This window comes from Nyctereutes procyonoides, unplaced genomic scaffold (assembly GCF_905146905.1).
Source record: "Nyctereutes procyonoides isolate TBG_1078 unplaced genomic scaffold, NYPRO_anot_genome, whole genome shotgun sequence".
NCBI classification, from domain to species: Eukaryota; Metazoa; Chordata; class Mammalia; order Carnivora; family Canidae; genus Nyctereutes; species Nyctereutes procyonoides.
This window is the reverse complement of record NW_026575052.1, coordinates 63,018,746-63,037,549: the sequence shown is the minus strand read 5'-3', so window position 1 is coordinate 63,037,549 and position 18,804 is coordinate 63,018,746. Positions and strand designations below refer to the sequence as shown.

The 18,804-nt window shown below is 47.8% G+C and overlaps 1 protein-coding gene across 8 annotated transcripts in view; it reads left to right on the top strand.

The window, feature by feature from the left end:
• FRMD4A (FERM domain containing 4A) overlaps positions 1 to 18,804 on the top strand; it is a 616,236-nt gene that overhangs the window by 481,670 nt on the left and 115,762 nt on the right. For all 8 annotated transcript variants that reach the window (XM_055331818.1, XM_055331822.1, XM_055331820.1 and 5 more), the window contains one exon: positions 8,886 to 8,970. In XM_055331818.1, the coding sequence (XP_055187793.1) occupies positions 8,886 to 8,970 (85 nt within the window). The remainder of the gene's footprint in view (positions 1 to 8,885; positions 8,971 to 18,804) is intronic.

Here is an 18,804-nt window from a genome sequence, read left to right as displayed (position 1 = left end):
TGCTTGACTGCAAGTGGTCTGACTCTCCAGCCACTCGTGTAGCCTTTCTCCTTTTGTTTAAACACCTACAGATGACATCTCCATAACACCTGCACCGTTAGCCTTCGTGGAAAAGGAGAATAAAAGCACCCAGTAAGAGACCGTGGAAAAGACTGGCTGCCTTAAGGCAAGATTTAGGAATTCATCCAGTGGAAATATTAACCCTGTATCACTGGGGATCTAAATTTGGGCTGCCATCCCAGCATGGCTTATTATTTTTCAATTATATAGTCTCTCGCTGTAATGCATGTTCAAAATGTCTGTGAGAATGAGGGCAAAATTCTTACCTCCATTCAACTGATTATGAAAAATAAGACCCAAATATATTAAATAGCATGAATTTGAATTCAGAGATTTCTGCTTTAGCCTCCGAGCACGTCCTCGAAGGGGACACCTGAAGCTGGTATCCACTGCTGGATATCCTCAGAATGGCAGGGGCAGAGGACTAAGTATCCATCTTCACTGACCCATGGTTTTTAGCCTAAAAAGGACCCCTCCCTCCTCCTCAGATCACCAGGAGCGAGCACAGAGGGTTCAGAGTCTTAATAATCACCTAAAAAGAAGCAAGGTCCAAGGGAAAGATCTATCCATTTTTAAACACCTGTCCATTATTCAGGATGATTATAAATCTTCACAGGCCTTAAATAAGGTGTTGTTACTCCTGGTTAAGGAGAGGGAGATGGGGGACGCTTGGGTGGCTCACTGGTTGAGCATCTGCCTTCATTCAGCTCAGGTCGTGATCCCTCGGATCCTGGGATCGAGTCCCACTTCGGGCTCCCAAAAGGGAGCCTGCTTGTGTCTCTGCCTCTCTCTCTGTGTCTCATGAATAAATAAATAATAAAAATAAAAAAAAAAAAAAGATCTGGCTCCAGACTTCACGCCCTACCCCCATCCCCAACCACACTGCTTCTCTCTCCACAAGTGAAAAGCAACTCTGTGATTGCTTATCAGAGACTCTGGCAGGGCCACAGGCCACTGAGTCAGGATCAGTGACTTTGGTCCATCTCTCAGTCCACACTTGGCTGCGGCTACAGAGCGAGGGTGCACCTGTAGAGATGGCCTTGGGTACAGATGCACCCCCATCGGGTGAGAGGGCACGGAGAGCAGCCCTCCCAGGGCTGACATTCCAGATCTAGCACTACTGAACCCCGAGTTGCCTCGGCGGAGAGCACCCTATTGGTGGAGAGACATCCCATAGTCGCAGAGCTTGGAGGCAGGTTGGAACCTCCCTATTGGCAGAGAAAGGGACATGGCTGATGGCAAAGCAGGAGTTTTCAGAAGCCGAGAGATGCATCGTTAGCCCCACTTGAGACACTCTTGCCGTTTCCTGACCAGGGTGAACACCGGTGGGAAGGCATCCTGCCCTGCGCTGTGCCCCCTCCTGTAAGGAACACTCTGCAGTCCCATAGGCACCCCGAGCTTTATCTCTGCGGAGCCTGGAGCCAAAACGCACTCTCGTTCCGGCTGTGAGAGTGAGCTTCCCCCGTGGGACGCTGTGCTGCACACTCGCCGTTGGCAGCAGATTCAGTTACTGATGCACAAATACTCCACCGGCTCTCACCACACCGTGGGCATTGTTTCAGGAGCTAAGGTAGAGCGGTGAGTGGAGCAAGGCAAGATGTGCACCTGTGCATCTATTGCCCCAAATTCCGAGGCCCTCTCAGCCCGCCTGCCATCACCTCTGCAGGTTCAGCCCAAACCCCGTTAAGCACGGTTGCAACCTCCACCCTTGACCCAGGACCGCCCCTCCCATTGCTGCTGGGCACATTCGGGCATGACGCGCTGGTGCATGTACGCGCACACACACACACGCATGCTCACTTGCACACATGCACACACATGTAGGTTAGGATCCGTCCAGTCACATATTTCTTTTATTTCTACCCCCGAGCTGCTGAGAGCGGTCGGAGCCGGGGGAGGGGGATCACACAACTGCAGGCTGCTGCATGATTGCTTATGACCAATGTCACACACTCAGCGGGTGTCTAGCCAGTTCTGCTGGGTGTGTGGCTCAGGGTCCGCCGCACTGCCCACTGTGGCTCTTCCTCCTGCCATAAACACCAAACCAGAAGCTTACGCCTTTGCTCCGAGGAGGTGACATTGCTCATGATTTTGCAGAGAAAAGGAAAGCTGGCCCAAGGGAGCTTCAGCTTCCTACTCCCTTCCTCGGTCGAACCCACCCATCTTTGTGGCCTCCTGAGCCCCCTCAGTGTGCCCGTGCACACGCGCTCATGCACGCACATGTCCGAGGCCAGCAGGTCCACCTGTGTCCCAGTTCCAGCCCGTTCCAAGAGCTGCCTGCCTGCAGTCTGCCGTCTCTCTTTCTCTGTCTTACACTGCTGCTTCCCCACGGATGTCTCCCCTCCACGACCATGACTCTCCTACCCTGACTGAAGAAAATACCCTCTCTGACCCACATCCTCCTTTAGCTGCTGCCCCCAAGCTTCCACCCCTGCCCACAGCAAAGGTCTGGAAGGATAAGTCCTGTCTCCCTTCACATCCCACCGGCTCCTCAGCTTGTGGCTGTCCCATCACCACCGTGGTCACTGGTGGTCTCTGCAGGCCCCAGATTCCATGGGTGCTTCTCTGCCCTCCTCTACCTGAATCAATGGCATCTTCATCTCACTGACCCCCAAACTTACCCCTCGACCCATGGCATCTCCTTATCTCGGTGATTGGCACCACCACACACCCAGCCAGAAACTAGGGAGTCAACCTTGACTCTCTTGCTCTCTCCCCACTGCCTGTTTGCCCTCCTTCATTCGCTAATTCCTGTTCCTTTTGTGCTTAAATCGGTCTTATATGCACCACTGACTCCCCACAAACACCCCCTTGGCTGTAATTAGGACCTTCCTAAACCTCTCCTGGTCATGCCTCCTTGCAGTCTCCTCTCAGTTACCACTGAGTATCTTTCCAGAAGTCTCATCTGATCCCCTACTCAGAATTTTCCTGGCTTCCTGTCATCCTGCGGTGGTTATCCTTAGCATGTCCTGTATGATTTGACTTCTGTGTACCTGCCAGCCTCACCTCCTGCTGCTCCATCACCCCTCACACCCCAACCTTACATGCAGCCCAGGCATCAGTGTAGGAGCAAGATCACATTCATTTGCAGATCGCTGTTTAGGACTATGAGACCAGTGCCCCCAATAGAACAATGCCCCTCTGGTGGTAAGCTTAAGTAATACATCAAGAAAAATTATAAGAAAAATATCCCTGCACACGCAAGGACGTCTCTTTATTTCGGTAGGAGCATGTTTGTGCTCAGAATGGTTCCCTCCACGCCTGGGCTGTTCCTTCAATTGTGCCTTCTTCAGCCACGTGTCCCTGCAACTCTGACCATCTACGCTGCTTGTAGAAGAAAAAATAGAGATTAGATTTGTCTCCTCAAATGGAGTTTCACCAACAATAAACTGAGGCGAGCACCAGGAAAATTAAAACAACAAAAGGAGAGGTGATCCCAGGAAGCTTTAATCTGGGAGAGGGGATTTTACAGCCAAGTTTATGGCCTGACAATTGGTGTCTCTCCTGGTTGGCCAAAGACAAGCCGTTGCTCTATGCGGTCACCATAGTAACACTGAAGGCAGGGATCCAGAATGAGGTGCCTGCTAACCAGAACTTGCTAGATCTCAATTGGGTGCCCCAGTTAAGATTTTAGAGCTGCTGAAATTCTAAAGATCAGAGATATTTGGCCCCAGAAACTCACAGCGGTACCAGATAGCCTTTTCATTACCATCGCTTCTTTTTGCTACTAAAAGTCAGCATTCCAAATGCGACACTTGTGTTCATTATAGAATGAAATCAGTGGTCCATTTAATTAACACTTGCTGTAAATATTCGGTGATTCCCAAGTGCCAAGGGGTGGATGTGAGAGGAAAGAGGAGGAGCGGGCAGTTGAGAGAAGGAAACCTGACTGGTGTCCTGTGGCTGGACACTTCAAGCTGCTGCAGCCAGAGGTGTCCACGGGTTAAAGGGGGCGAGACTGCCTTCAGGCTTCAGAGCCTCTTGATTATCTTTGTGCTCACACACGTATTTATTCCTTCTTCAGACCGTCTGATAAAATACCTCAGGTCCACATCATCTGGGCCAGGTTGGGTGTGACATTGCTTATGGTATTCAAGAAACAGATTTAGACTTAGCCAGATTTGCCGTTGTCCTAGAACACAGGTTGGCCCTTTGACTCAAAAAAAAAAAAAAAAAAAAAAAAAAGCTATCAGATCCAGTCCTGCTAAGTCCTGCTGAAGAACCCGTTTTAAAGCTTAAGTTTTATTCTTACTCAGGTATGGGTACTCCCAACAAACATGAGGGGATGGTGGCCATTGAAAAGACTAGTTTGCTATTTACAGTTCCCAAAAGGAGAAGAGAGGGCTCGCCACACCAGGCAAGGCCAGAAGGGACTCCCCAGGGTTGGTCAGGAGGCAGAGGGAGGGGAGGGAATTGTGGGGAAGAGCCTTTGTTTTGTGGTTTCTACAGGAAGGAACGGGTGAGGCAGAGTAATCAGGTTTAGGATTGACTACTTTGAATAATTTCAGCAGGCTATGGGGCATAGAGGCTGTCCAGAGTTGTCTGGCCCTGGCTCTGGGGTGATTAGGGCAGGAGGGTAATGACCTGGAGTGTGAGAGCCCCACAAAGGAGCAGGAAGGGTGTGTGAGCTCTCTAGATAGGCCTGTCTGCACATGAAGGGCAAGCTCACACCTCTAAGGAACTGGTCAACCCTGGGAGGGGCCGTCCCTCCAGAGCCACCAAGGCCCCAGATGTCAAAGTACCAGAAACCCCTGGTTAATCTGGAGCCACACTTGGAATTGTCTGTGCAGACCCTGTGAATCAACAAGAAAGCATTCAGTTCCTTAGGTTTACCCAGAGACCCGGAATTTCTTTGTGAACCAGGTCTTTGAGGAAGCACTGCTCCCCACCCCTCAATAACCCGTGCACTGGGAATTAAGGAAAAGCAACATCGCCACCTGCTGATAAAAACGAGGAGCTCTCATGAAAATCGAAAAGAACACAACTGGTTAAAAAAAAAAAAAAATCCTGACTTTATACCCAAACCATCAATGTTTCCCACTTTCCCAGAAGTTTCTTCTCTCTGGGGCTCCCGCACTTTGCGCTCTGGGCCTCAGTGTGTGGATCGAGATGTCGAAGGTCTGTTTTCCTCCAGGCATTTTGACTCTCAAGTCTCCTGGTGCTGATGGAAAGTTCTGGATGAGTTAAATACAGGGTTACAGAATGATAACATGACCACCCTGGAGCTCACACAGATTTTTTGTTATTGTTGTTTTTTTAAGATTTTATTTATTTATGAGAGACACACAGAAAGAGGCAGAGACACAGGCAGAGGGAGAAGCAGGCTCCCTGCGAGAGCCTGATGTGGGACTTGATCCCAGGACCTGGGGATCATGACCTGAGCCAAAGGCAGACACTCAGCCACTGAGGCACCCGGGCATCTCTGCTCACACGGTTTTCCAGGCTGTTTCTCGGTGATAAAGGTTCACAGGAAGCTGCTTTCTAGTTTCTGTCAAGAGGAGGTGATTTATTTTCTTCTCTACCCTCCTGCCTCTGATCCAGCTTGTAACTGGGGCGGGGGTGGGGGGGTGGGCAGGGGACACGAATGCTGCCGCAGAGGACAAAACTTGCCCTGTCCTTTCCAGTGTCCGTTACTAGAGAGAAGGGGGAGTGCTGTTTCCTTTTTATACTATTGAGGAGAAATGCATGGCAGGGGTGGCCGGTGTCTTCACTCCTTCACTCTCAGGAATTGAAACAAATGCCATAAAGACACAAGGCATCGCTTTGAGAATGACGGGACAGCAGACCCAACAGATTTAGACTCTGATGATTTAGACTCTGAATGATTATTGCAGAACTAAGGTCACTCTCTTAGTCACACAGAAACCTCTGCTGTAGTTCTGGCTTTAAGATTTGTGATGATCAGCAGCTTGTTTGTGCAACCTGTCATGTTGACAGTGAGCAAGGGGCAGGGGGGCAGGGCACACACACACACACACACACACACACACACACTGGGCATTTCAGGGCATGGGGACACAGTAGGGGTCACTTAGCTCCTCCCTCTCCTGCAGTGACTTCCCTGCCCACCTCACTGGCCTATCCTGAGAGCTCCACTCAGCGGCAAGTGAGGACAAGTGAAGCTGAGAACCAGAGCCTTTTGCTCCCAGACCCTTAACTATGCCCACGTGTGTGCCAGGCGCTGTGTTAGTGCTGGAGAGACAGAAAAAATGAATGGGATTTGGCCTCACCCTCGAGGGGGCATTAATCACCTAGGAAGAAGATGCCCCAGGGAACAGAAAAGTACGGGACACAGAGGAAGAGCCTAGAGAGAGGAGCTCTTCCCTGGGCCGTCAGCAGAGATCAGGAAACATGGTGTTTCTGGGTGAGGGCAAGGGAGCAAGAGTGGTTTGAGGTGTGGAGGATGGTGGTTTCTGGGACGAGGGCAAGAGCTTGAGCAAAGGTACGAAGCAAGACGACTCTATAATGGGGCCGCACCTGCAAGTTGGCCTCCCTCCCTCCTCGCTCGCTCACTCTCCCCCCCTTCCTTTTTTTTTTTTTTTTAAGATTTTATTTATTTATTTATGACAGACACAGAGAGAGAGAGAGAGGCAGAGACGCAGGCAGAGGGAGAAGCAGGCTCCATGCCAGGAGCCCGACGTGGGACTCGATTCTGGGTCTCCAGGATCAGGCCCTGGGCTGAAGGCAATGCTAAACCGCTGGGCCACCCAGGCTGCCCCCCAACTCCTTCCTTCTTCCTTCTGATTCTGCTATCCTGACTATCCCCGGTCAAAATTCCTTCACAACAAATGTGGATTTTTTAAAAATTAAGTCACATGTAACTTACTTTGCTTTAAGACCTAGGCTTTGCAGGACACCTGGGTGACTCAGTGGTCCAGCATCTGCCTGTGGCTCAGGTTGTGATCCTGGGGTTCTGGGATCGAGTCCCACATCAGGCTCCCCGCAGGGTGTCTGCTTCTCCCTCTGCCTCTCTGTGTCTCTCATGAATAAATAAGTAAAATATTAAAAAAAAAAAAAAAAGACCTAGAGTTTGCTACTGCATTTCAAGTCTCCACTAGTAGAGAAGTGGAAGTTGTGCCACTTTGCAGATCCTTCGGGAACTACTGCAGACTCTTTATGGAGGCCTCCATGACCTGAAATACCTACTCTGAAAGCAGGACGTAGGTGGTCTTTTTTTTTTTTTTTTCCTTGCTGGGAGAATGTGAGTGGCAGAGGTCCACCAAGGATCCTTACTCATCCGCAAGTTTTGCAAGAGTGAAGGCCATAGTGTAATTTCCAGACATTTTGTAGACTCTCATGTGGTGGTAATTTTATTAATATCTGTTGATTGAAAATATCTGCTAGTATCTGAAGTCACTCTGGATTCACTCACAAATTTAAATGAATCTCTATGATATTAATCACGGCAGCGTCTGCACACACTGGAAAAATTACAAGATATTAATAGTCTGCAGACAACTAGTAGGCCATGGGCTCATCCGTGCCTATGGGTATGTTTTGCTAGCCTGGTGCAATGTTGGCTTGTTGTTTTTGCTACTGTTATTGTTGTTCTTATCTGAATGAGTTTCCAGTGCTGGACAGCAGTAGACTTCTTAGGTGGAGAAACACTGACTGGGTCCCACAGTCTTTTGCAGTCTGGAAACCAGAAGCCCAGCGAGATGAAGCAATTTGCCCTAAATCATACAGAGCTGGGACCAGATCACTGGTCTATTGACTTCCTCCCCAGGATTCTTTCCGTCATATTGTAATGCTGTTCTAGAAGAACATAGCACTTGTCTTCCCATTGTACCTGCTGCCGCCCCCTCAAGGTATCCCCAGTTTCCAGGAGGCAGGTATCCAGTGGCCCCACAGGAGGTACCACACCCTCTCAGGGCCTGTTTCCTGGCAAGGCTCTGCATTCCATCACCCTCTCCCTGAACACAGCTGGTCCCTAGACAAGCACAAGTGCCTAATCTAATTACATAATTTAATAAACTCCAAAGTCGATGTGTAAAGGTGCATTAAATGTAAACGTAAATAATTTCAGCGTGTTTTATCATGAAAAAAAATCTATAAGCTCCATCTGGATAAAAATCCAATTCTCATTTGGCTTAATGTGCATTAATATCACAGCATTAAGAGCACTTGCCACAGCTCTCTGGATACACAGAAATCAAATCTCACCTCACCACCTTTGGGAAGATATGTCATAACCATTTCAAAGAGAATTAGGGCCCCCGTTCTTCAGTTGAGCAGAAGAAATTATCTTTAAGATATAAAATCTTCAATTCAGGTCATGGGTGCCTGGATTAAGTTGGTTAAGTGACCTGCCTTTGGCTCAGGTCCTGATCCTGGGATAGAGCCTAGCTTCAGGCTCCCTGCTCAGTGGGGAGTCTGCTTCTCCCTCTCTCAGTCCTTCCCTCTGCTTATGCTCTTCTCTCTCTATCAAATAAATAAATAAAATCTTTTTAAAAATCCAGCTAATTCAACAATGATTAGTACCAAAATAAAGTAAGATATGAAAAACAATATTATAAAAAATTGGAAAGTAGGTCAGGAAAAAGAAAAGTAGATGGTCGAGTTTAACCCCCTCTTGGAAGCTGGTGGGAGTCCCAGCTCTTTGGCTCAGGTCAAGGTTGTGGCAGTCCGAATGGCCTAGAAAAGGGCTTGAAAAACTGCTTTCTTTCAAAAAGGAACTATATAAAAAGCAGCTGATCACACCTTTTTCTTTTTCATTTAGGATGAGGAGTTCTGGTCCTTATGTCAAATCCTGTAGCTCAGAAAACAGCTCATTTTTGGCAAGATCAGTCGTTGCTTTTGTGGCTCATTTGCAGTTTTTCTTTCAGGTTCTATATAGAAAGCATCTCATACCTAAAAGACAACGCTACCATCGAGCTCTTCTTTCTGAATGCTAAGTCCTGTATCTACAAGGTAAGAACTCTTTCTTCCCATTCAGTTTTCCACTGAGATCCGAAAGTATCATTTAAAGCCGAAAATCCCAAGTTGTTGCCCCAATGTGATTTTATTGATTAGTAGATGTAATTTATAAATGGATTGCTTTAAATAAATGAGAGCATCCTGAAAGTAATACTACCCACTTAACAATGGGACCCCTCCTGATCCCATCACTGACTTTTGGCTCCTTGGAGGTGGGCATTTACCTGATTATAAGGGTCCCCTTCTCCTGGCAACTGAAACAAAAAAGAAACCTGGACCAGGAGGGCAGATGCACAGGTCCATGCAGATAGGTCTCCTAAGGATGAGTCAACTCTTTATTCATTTATTTATTTGTTCCTTTATTTATTTATAGAAGTCTGTTTGGTTTATTCCCAGGTAAATGTTAGAAATGCATTGTCAGATGTGGCAAAACAAAAACACACGCAAAACAAACAAAAAAACCCCACCTTAATTGGAATTGTATTGAATGATGGAGAGATGGTCTACATAGAGAGACCACATTTTGTAGATCCATTCATCTATCAATGAATACTTGGGTTTCTTATACCTTTTGGCTATTATGAATAATGCTCCTATGAACATGGGTCTATAAATATCTCTTCAAGTCCATGCTTTCAGTTTTCCCAGGTGTATACCCAAAAGCACAATTGCTGGATCATATGGTAATTGTATGCTTAATTTTTAGAAGAGCTGCCATTCTGTTTTCCACAGTGACTGCACCATATAATATGCCCACCAACAGTGCATAAAGGTTCCAATTTCTCAACATCTCTCCGACACTTGATATTTTGTAGGGTTTTCTTTTTATAACAGCCATCCTACTAAGTGTTAGGCAGTGTCTCACTGTGATTTTGATTTGCATTTCCCTAATGATTAGTGATGCCAAGCATCTTTTCATATGCTTATTGGCCATTTGTACATCTTCTTTAGAGAAATGTCTGTTCAGGGACAATTCTTAATTGAGTGGGGCAGTCCCTTGTACTACTTCTCATTTCCCCATATTCTAGTAGTGTTTCCTTTCTTTGGCTAACCCAAAAATGCTCACACACATTTCCAGTACACACACCCCCCCTCCCCTGAGGAGAGCAGATGGCAAACACCACCAGGGCTGAGGTCATCTGCTGGGAAAATTTTTTTTTTATTTCAAAAAATTTATTTATTTACTCATGAGAGACACACACACACACAGAGGCAGAGACACAGGCAGAGGGAGAAGCAGGCTCCATGCAGGGAGCCCGACGTGGAACTCAATCCCGGGACTCCAGGATCACGCCCTGAGCCAAAGGCAGGCGCTAAACCGCTGAGCCACCCAGGGATCCCCTGGGAAAATGTATTTGAAGTAGACGCCCATGCTACAGCCCCTTGTGTGCCATGAATGCAGCCTTCAGGGCACCACCTCAGGTTGGCTGACTGCAGAAAAGGACAGCATATTCCCACTGTGGTGTGCTCGGTGCTGAGTGCTGGGTGCTGAGTGCTTTCTGTACATTGTATGGTTGTATGGCTCAGCCTTCCCAACACTTGAGGTGCATACTACTTTTTGTCCCTGGTTTCCCTGTGAAGGAAGATAAGGCACAGGGAAGTTAGATTCACCCAACGTCACACATCTTCTGAATGGCAGCGCCTGTGGGAGCCAAAGCTGGCAACCTGACTCTAGGTCACGGAGCTCAACCACCAGGTGGCTCTGAGCCCCAGAGGGCAGGCTCTCCCTGGAGTGGAGGAGGCCCCCACAACCACAGAGGACTTCAGAGCTGAGTGCCCCTGTGGTAAAAGTGGTCAGAGGCCAAGGAAGAAGTCTGAGGAGGTCCCACTGCCTATATTTTCATGTTTAACTAAACCCTCTTCAGTGGGGGGCATTGCAAGAAGCCCACCAAACGTCAAACCACACCCAAGAGTTGGATTGGGACTTCAGCCATCAGTTTTTCTTCTGAAAAAGAGGTACTTCAGCACATTCTGTGCACAGAATAGTCCCTCCACACGCAGATGTCCGCAGTGATGAAGGGCCTCATAGGGATCAAGTTCAATTCTGTGAGAGGACCTCACTTGGTGACAGTTGCTGAGCTAGGACTTAAACTGGGCTCAAACCCAGACCACTCAGACTGCGGTATTTTGGGTTTTTGCTGAATGGAAGAAAAAGACCCTAAAGGCAGTTCCAGGAACTTGCAAATTCCTTCCTGTCTATAAGCGTGTTTTCTCATTACAGCGTGGAAATAATACCAGCCTTACAGAGCTCGCAGATTGCAGGAGTCTCAGGGGTTTTAATGCGTGTGAAGGCACTTTGAGAAAGTTGAGAAATAAAACGGGAAGTTGTCCACCAGGTGGCACGCTGGGGCAACAAATGTCTGGAAACTCCAGCCGCAGGACTGGGAATCAGCTCAATCCACAAGTGAAAAAGTGACCCCAAATCGTGCTTGTACAGACACCGGGGTAAAAGGAGAGAAACAGTGTCTCACTCAGGGTTGTTCAGTCCAGTCCAGGCACAAGTGCTCAGCTGGAACTTATGGCTGCAGTGCTTCTGAACACAGAAGAGTCTCGGAGTCACAGAAAATAAAAAAGAAGAAATCCCCAGAATAAAATATTATAGGTCCTCTGGGTGGAGGTGGTGATGCGTGCAGAGCCAGCCACGTTTAGGAGCAAGGCACCCACAGCATCAACCTGCCTGCTGACCTGGCCGCCGTCCTTGATCCAGAACCGTCTCTTCTCGGGATCCCTACTAGAGTTGGCTTCCCTGAATTTACACAGGATACCAACCAGGGTCACAAGACCACCTGTCTCCCTCCTAGCATCCAAAATAATATTTTCATCTGCCTAAATTGGCACCTCAAGCTTCTTTAAAACTTTCACATATATTATCTTATTTGAGCCTAATGAGGAGGTTGAGCCAGAATCATTAGTTCACCGAGAAAAACACTGATGTCAGAGAGGTTAAGTGACTTCCTCAAGGACCCAGGACTGAAAGTGGTTGAACAGACCATGCGGCCCAGTTTGCACAGTTGTAAATATGCAGACACGGTGGGAGGCCCAGTAGCACAGTTGATTGGGAGTTTCAGGTTGGAGCTCCTGTCCTAGCTCTGCTGCGTGATAAATGCAATGAATGTGGACACCTCCTGTGATGTCGCCAAGCTTCATTTTCCTCTTTGGTTAAACAAAGACATTAAAGGACCCAACCAGGGTGCCTGGGGGTGTGCTGGGTTAAGCATCCAACTCTTGGTTTTGGCACAGGTCACCATCTCAGGTTCGGGGGATTGAGCCCTGAGTCCACTTGAGATTCTCTCCCAGCTCGCTGGTGCACGCTCTCTCTCTCTCTCTAAAATGTACAAATAAATCTTTAAAAGACCCAACCTGCAACCTTCTTGGGAAGATGAAGCATGAGTGTGGTTGGTTAGCACCTGTGCTGGACGCTTTAGGAGCGCCTATAGTGGAAGTACTGCTCACTGGGATCCAGACCCAAGTCGTTCGTCTTGGCTGAGAGTTTCTGTGTTTTGCCCCTGCCAGCACTTCGGGGGCCTGGAGAGCCCAGAGGCCCATGCCAGACACACCGCCTGGACCTGATGCTGATAGATGGGGACTTGGGTTTACCCAGTGCAGGATTCATATCAGCTCCCTCCCTGTTTCCCTGGGAGCCATCCATGCGGTATACCAGAATATGAATTGTTCAGATAAATGAGCTGTTTACTCATGCTTCCTCCAGGCACTGTTCTATTTACTTTTTAAAGCATTAATACTTTTTTTTAGAGAGAGAGAGACAGAGTACATAGGTGGGTGAGGGGAGGAGTTGGAGGGCAGAGACAGGGAGAGAAAGAATCCGAAGCAGGCTCCACACTCAGCACAGAGCCCAACATGGGGCTTGATCTCACGACCCTGAGATCATCACCTGAGCTGAAATCAAGAGTTGGTCACTTAACCTACTGAGTGCAGGCACCCCTAAATTAATTAACACTTTTATCAAAGTAATACATGATGCAGTTTAAAGTCAGATGGTTCTAAGAGACTTCAGATGGTTCTAAGAGACTTATTTTTTTTTAAACATTAAGCCTTTTATTTATTTATTCATAAGAGGCACAGGGAGAGAGAGAGGCAGAGACACAGGCAGAAGGAGAAGCAGGCTCCATGCAGGGAGCCCGATGTAGGACTCGATCCTGGGTCTCCAGGATCACACCCTAGACTCAAGGCGGCGCTAAACCACTGAGCCACCAGGGCTGCCCTCTAAGAGACTTATTATGAAAAACCCACCCCCAAGTCCCACCACCTTCAACAGTTTTAGCAGGGTTTTTTTTTGTTTTTTGCCTATTTCCAAATACGTTGGCACCAGGCATTATTCCTTGATATATCCATTTTAGATTTATTGAATTTCAGCTGAGTTGGGCAGAGATTAAGGTCTCCACACTTTCCCATTTCCAGAAATGGCGGTAAGCCCAATTCTGGTTAAAAGCCACAGCCACCAGCATTGCATTATTATGATGAATCCAAGCAGCATCCTCTGGTTGTGCTTCCCTTTTTAGACAACCACTCATTTTACCTAAAAGTAATGATCGCCTTGCTGTTACCTGTTTGTTTTCTATGTGCCCATCATTTTTTCCCCAAGAGCTTCTACACATTCCCAGATGCAAGCCCATCCATATCCATTTCCATATGCATCGGGTAATTCACCCATTCCTCTCTTCAGCTTGGTCTTTGTGGTTTGTCCTGGGATCTCCCCATAGCCACCCTTCACCCTCTACTCCAGCCTGGACCTGGCCTTATCCACAGTCCTCAGCACGGGACCCCTTTCCCCATCCTGGCCGTCCTTCCCCAGGCCTGGAGTGGGTCCTCTGTTTCCTGGGTCCCAAGTCTTCCTGTGTTTTATTTTATGCCATTGTTTCACTGGAGAACATCCTCCAATAAATCCAGGGAAAGGGCATATGGGAAGGACAGTGTTTGGGTCCTTGCCTATCTGAAAAAGTCATCCTTCTACCTCTATATCTGATCAATAGTTTGAATGATATGGAAATACAGAATGAAGACATCTCTCAAAATATCCAAGGTGTTGCTTCACAGTTTGCTCTGGAGAAGTTTGCAGCACTGTATATTATATGTGGACCCTCTTCCCCTCTCCCACCACCACCAGTGGGATCTTTTAGGATTTCCTCTTTATTCCTCTTCCTCCAAAATTTGGGGGAGGTATGCCTTGACAAGGGTCTCTGTAAATCCATAAGACTGTGTATTTGATAGGCACCTTCATTCTGGAGATTGGTATTCTAGTTCTGGGAGATTTTTCTGTGTTATTTCTTAAGTGGTGTCTCCTGTTTTCTCTGCGCTCTCCTTGTGGAACTCCTGTTAATTAGATGCTGGGTACAGCCTCTGGCTTTGATACCTTGTATCCTGTTTTCCATCTCTGTCTTTTTATTCTATTTTCTGGAAGATTTCATCAATATTATGTTTAATCTCTGTTGGCTTTTGAACTTTTGCTATCATGTTTTTAATTTCTGAGACGTCATATTATCTGATCTTTCTTTCCATATATCCATTGTCTTGTCTATTATCCTATTATTGCCTTTAAATTTAACATTCTCTTATCGTTTTCAATATCAGTTATGCATGTTCTGTGTCCTTTCTGTTTCTTTCCAGTTCTCCCCCCCACCCCCACCCCCGTGTATTTCCTACTTATTTTGGTTTTTGTCTTTCATAGAAGAGATTTCCCTCAATTGTCTGTTGATCTTGGTCTAACCACAAGTAAGAGAAAGGCACCCAAGTGGGGGTGGTCCCCTGGGGGTTGTCCCTGTGGAACCATCCAATGGCAAGCTGGTTCTTTCAGTAGGAAGCTTGGATGGCAGTGTTTAGGTGTCCTTCCTCGTGACTCCTCATTGTCTCCAGAGGAGAATCTTCCCACTTCCTGTCTCGGTGCTCATCCTCTGCTTTCTGTCTGGTCTTCCTCTTCCTGTCTGGTCCTCCACTTCCCATCTGGGCCTGTCCACTTCCAGGGTTAGGGAGGGAACCCCCCCGCCCAACACACTTAGGGTATAAACTCCCTTTCTAATCCTGGTGCTTTTGACAGGCCTCATTCCAGCTTCCTGTTCATCTCCAGAGAACAAACCTCTGATCTTTTCAATGGCAGAAAAGTGAGGAAAGATGTTTCATGTTGTTTTGGTCTGTTTGTCATCTTCCCCAGAAGCATCTTCCCCTAGGAGCACCACCTTCCTGCCCCCACACTCTTTCTTCACAAGGAGGCAAAACTCATAATCCAATGGGTTTCTCTCTTATATCCCCTTGCTTTATACTTTTTCCCTGTTTTGCACAAAAAGAGCAGGAAAATACAGTCCAGGTTGCTGAGGATTAGAATACGGTTGTGAGAGAACAGGGTTCTGTCGTGAACTTTAAGTGAAACAGGAGGACATACAGAATGGGGGGCCCTGACACCCCACATAGCCACATCCTCAACAGCATTTCTGAGGTGTTTTGACTCACTGAGGTTATCAGTAAGTGAAGGAAAGAAAATATATGACCAGGGGATGCATATAACTCAGAAATGTGTGTCTTGTTCTGTATAAAGCTCTCATGGGAAGTCCACCCTTGATGTTGTGTGTTCCCTGGAAAATCACACAAGAAAGCAGAGCTCTCCTGCCAAGCCTTCTCTCTTTGGATGTGGCTTCCCATGCCAACTGAAGAAGCCCATATGGGGGCACCTGGGTGGCCCAGTGGTTGAACATGCCTTTGGCTCAGGTTATAATCCCAGGGTCCTGGGATCAAGTCCAGCATCAGGCTCCCTGGAAGGAGCCTGCTTCTCCCTCTGCCTATGTCTCTGCCTCTCTCTGTGTCTCTCATGAATAAAATCTAAAAAGAAGAAGAAGAAGAAGCAGAAGAAGCCCATATGCCAGCCCTGCCAGAGGCAGTGGGCTTATCATACCCAATGGGGCTGTTGGGTGGGTATGGATTCTGATCCCAGCTCTTGCCCTGCCTTCAGGCTCTGGGACTGAATCCTGTCTTCTCTACCCTGATAAAGGGAATTGCTATAAAAAAAAATTAGTGACTGCAGTGATTTTTGAAAGTCTTGCAAACCACAGGTGCTAGGTCATAAAATGTGAATGTCTTTTTAATTTTTTTAAAGATTTTATTTATTTATTCATGAGAGACAGAGAGAGAGAGAGAGAGCGAGGCAGAGACACAGGCAGAGGGAGAAGCAGGCTCCATGCAGGGAGCCCGACGTGGGACTCGATCCCGGATCTCCAGGATTACACCCGGGCTGCAGGCGGCGCTAAACTACTAAGGCACTGGGGCTGCCCAGGAAATTGTTTTTAATTGCTTGCTTTCCAATCCCAGGGACCAAAGGTTTGCATATTTCCTATGAAATTACCAAGCCTGGTGCCTACATGTACCCAGTGAGAGCAGATCATGTCAGAAAAGAAAAAGCTTAAAATTCCTGCTTTATATGGGCTGGGGGGTCTTGCCCCACCTTCCTTTCTGAGATGTCCTCATTGGTCTGGGAGCTTCAGATATTATTGAAATGTAAATAAGCATCCTTGGGCCACATTTGCTGTGTAGGGCTAAACACCATCAGTTCTTACTGAAATTGAAGTCCATGGTCTTTGTCCAAGAGCTTCAAAGAGCTTTGTTAATGAGCAGATCATATTGTCTGTCTGAAGATGAGAGAAACAAAGCCTGCAACCAGGCCCCACAGGACAAAGGAACCAAAATAAATATTAATCTCAGACTTACAGAATCCTAGTCTTTATCTCTTAGTTTGATTATTACAGGGCTAGCATGTGTGCTCATATGACAGGGGGTGGAACAAAACACGGACAGAGAGGGACTTTCGTTTTCAGTTCTAGAAAGAAATTCACTTGGGCTCATCATCTTAGTGGTGCCCCGGACCTCTAAAAGAGAGACTCCCCAGGGTCATACGGGCTGTAAAAAAGAGGCAGCAGGAGGAATTGCTGTGCCACAGAGGGAGCATGATGGCCCAGCAGGAGTGGCACGTACCCCAGTGGATCATCAGCCAAATGTGAAGTAACTAGACTGATGAAAAACTGGCCAAGGCCGAAGGAAGACGGTTGTGCCAGACTATGTTGGTCCTGTCCCACCCCGTGGCCCCTGTTTGCCTCGGGGCCTCTTCATGTAGCCATTCGGAGTTGTGCAATGAGCTGGGGCTCCTACACAGGCAGAGTGAGGCCAGTTGTGGGCATCAGGACCACTGGGGTGATACAGACTTGTAGACACACACATGCACACAATGCTGCCCTCCTTTTAAAAAAAAATGTCTTACTGACGATTCCTGTAAATGCTCAACAGTGCTGAAGAACAGGCAACACTGGGGAGATCAGATTATAAACACCCATGAGCCCAAATAAATGCTACAGACAGGACACTTGTAGTATGTCCTGGGGTTTCCAGATCACCCCTCTGTGTCCTCACCAACGGTAAAATAATTGGAAAAGAAATCATTATCCCCCTTCTCCTGATGAAGAAAATGAAACTTGAGGAGATCCAGGGATTTATTCAGTGCCCCAGAGCTGTTGGGGGATGGGAACGAGAACCTGGAACACTCCAGTGAGAGTAGAAATGATCTTAGGGAGGAGGGCAAGAAACCATGGTCTTTAGACATTTTGTGATAAGAAGAGAGGTGGCGGCGGTTGGCGAGGGCTGATTGAGGAAACCTTTAGGCCGGCCCTGCAGATTGTTCTGGACAGACTTGGTATAGATCATGCTCCCCGAAACCTTATCAACCTACCATGTGGTTGTTAATCACGTTTTCTCTTATAATTATCTTATTAATCTTCCGTGGAAAGCTGGAATTTCTGTCATTCCCGACCTCGGTGGAATGTTTTTCATTAAGATCCTGGGTTGTGGGGGATCCCTGGGTGGCTTAGTGGTTTAGTGCCTGCCTTTGGCCCAGGGTGTGATCCTGGAGTCCCAGGATCAAGTCCCACATCGGGCTGTCTGCAGGGAGCCTGCTTCTCTCTCTGCCTGTGTCTCTGCCTCTCTCTTTCAGTGTCTCTCATGAATAAATAAATAAAATCTTTAAAAAAAAAAAAGATCCTGGGTTGTGTGAGGACCACCACCAAGTCCCTCGAGCGAGGGGATCCTGAAGAGGTCCTCCAGCTCTCGGTTCCTTTGGAGCATGTCCATGACACCTGCCGCCTCGGGTCCTCGTGGGGCCATTTGGAACTCTTGGAGACCCACAGACGGAAATCTTTCCAAGAACATTATTAACGGTTACACTGCTGATAAATGACCTCAGGCCTCTTCCTTCAGCTAGTTAATCACCTGGGATAAAACCGTGCTGAGGGGGAGGAAGTGGGGCCATCCTCCCACCCCGGCTCTGAGCACCCGGCACACACCTGCAGGCAGTCACGTTTTTGTCCTTCCCTGGCACTTTTCAAAAGATCAGAGAAAGCCGAACACGCTGTTCAGTAGTAAGTAAAACAGATGCCCCAGAGTACACACCAAACGGCCATAATAACCGTAAGGCCTCACATTCCCTTCTACCAGCACCTTCCTCGTACCAGGGCATCTGCATGCCCAGGAGACCACCCTGGATTCCCAAGCAGGATTGATTGGAGCTCAGAAAACACCCCAAAGGCTCGACTCTCAAGTGGCTCTGAGAGCATCAGGGCCACCGAGGCATGTCATACCCCAGCCTCTGGGACATGCCAGTTGGGCAGCTCCAACCGCTCTTCCCTGACAGGTCCTCTCCCGCTCCCCCATCCCCTGTTGGCCTCAGCTAGGGAAAACCCAGGAAAGTGCTCGATCTTTGCATGCCCCCTTTGTGGTCTCACTCAGCTCATTTTCTCTGCTTGAGCAGATACACGTGAACGATATCGCCTCTGGATTGCC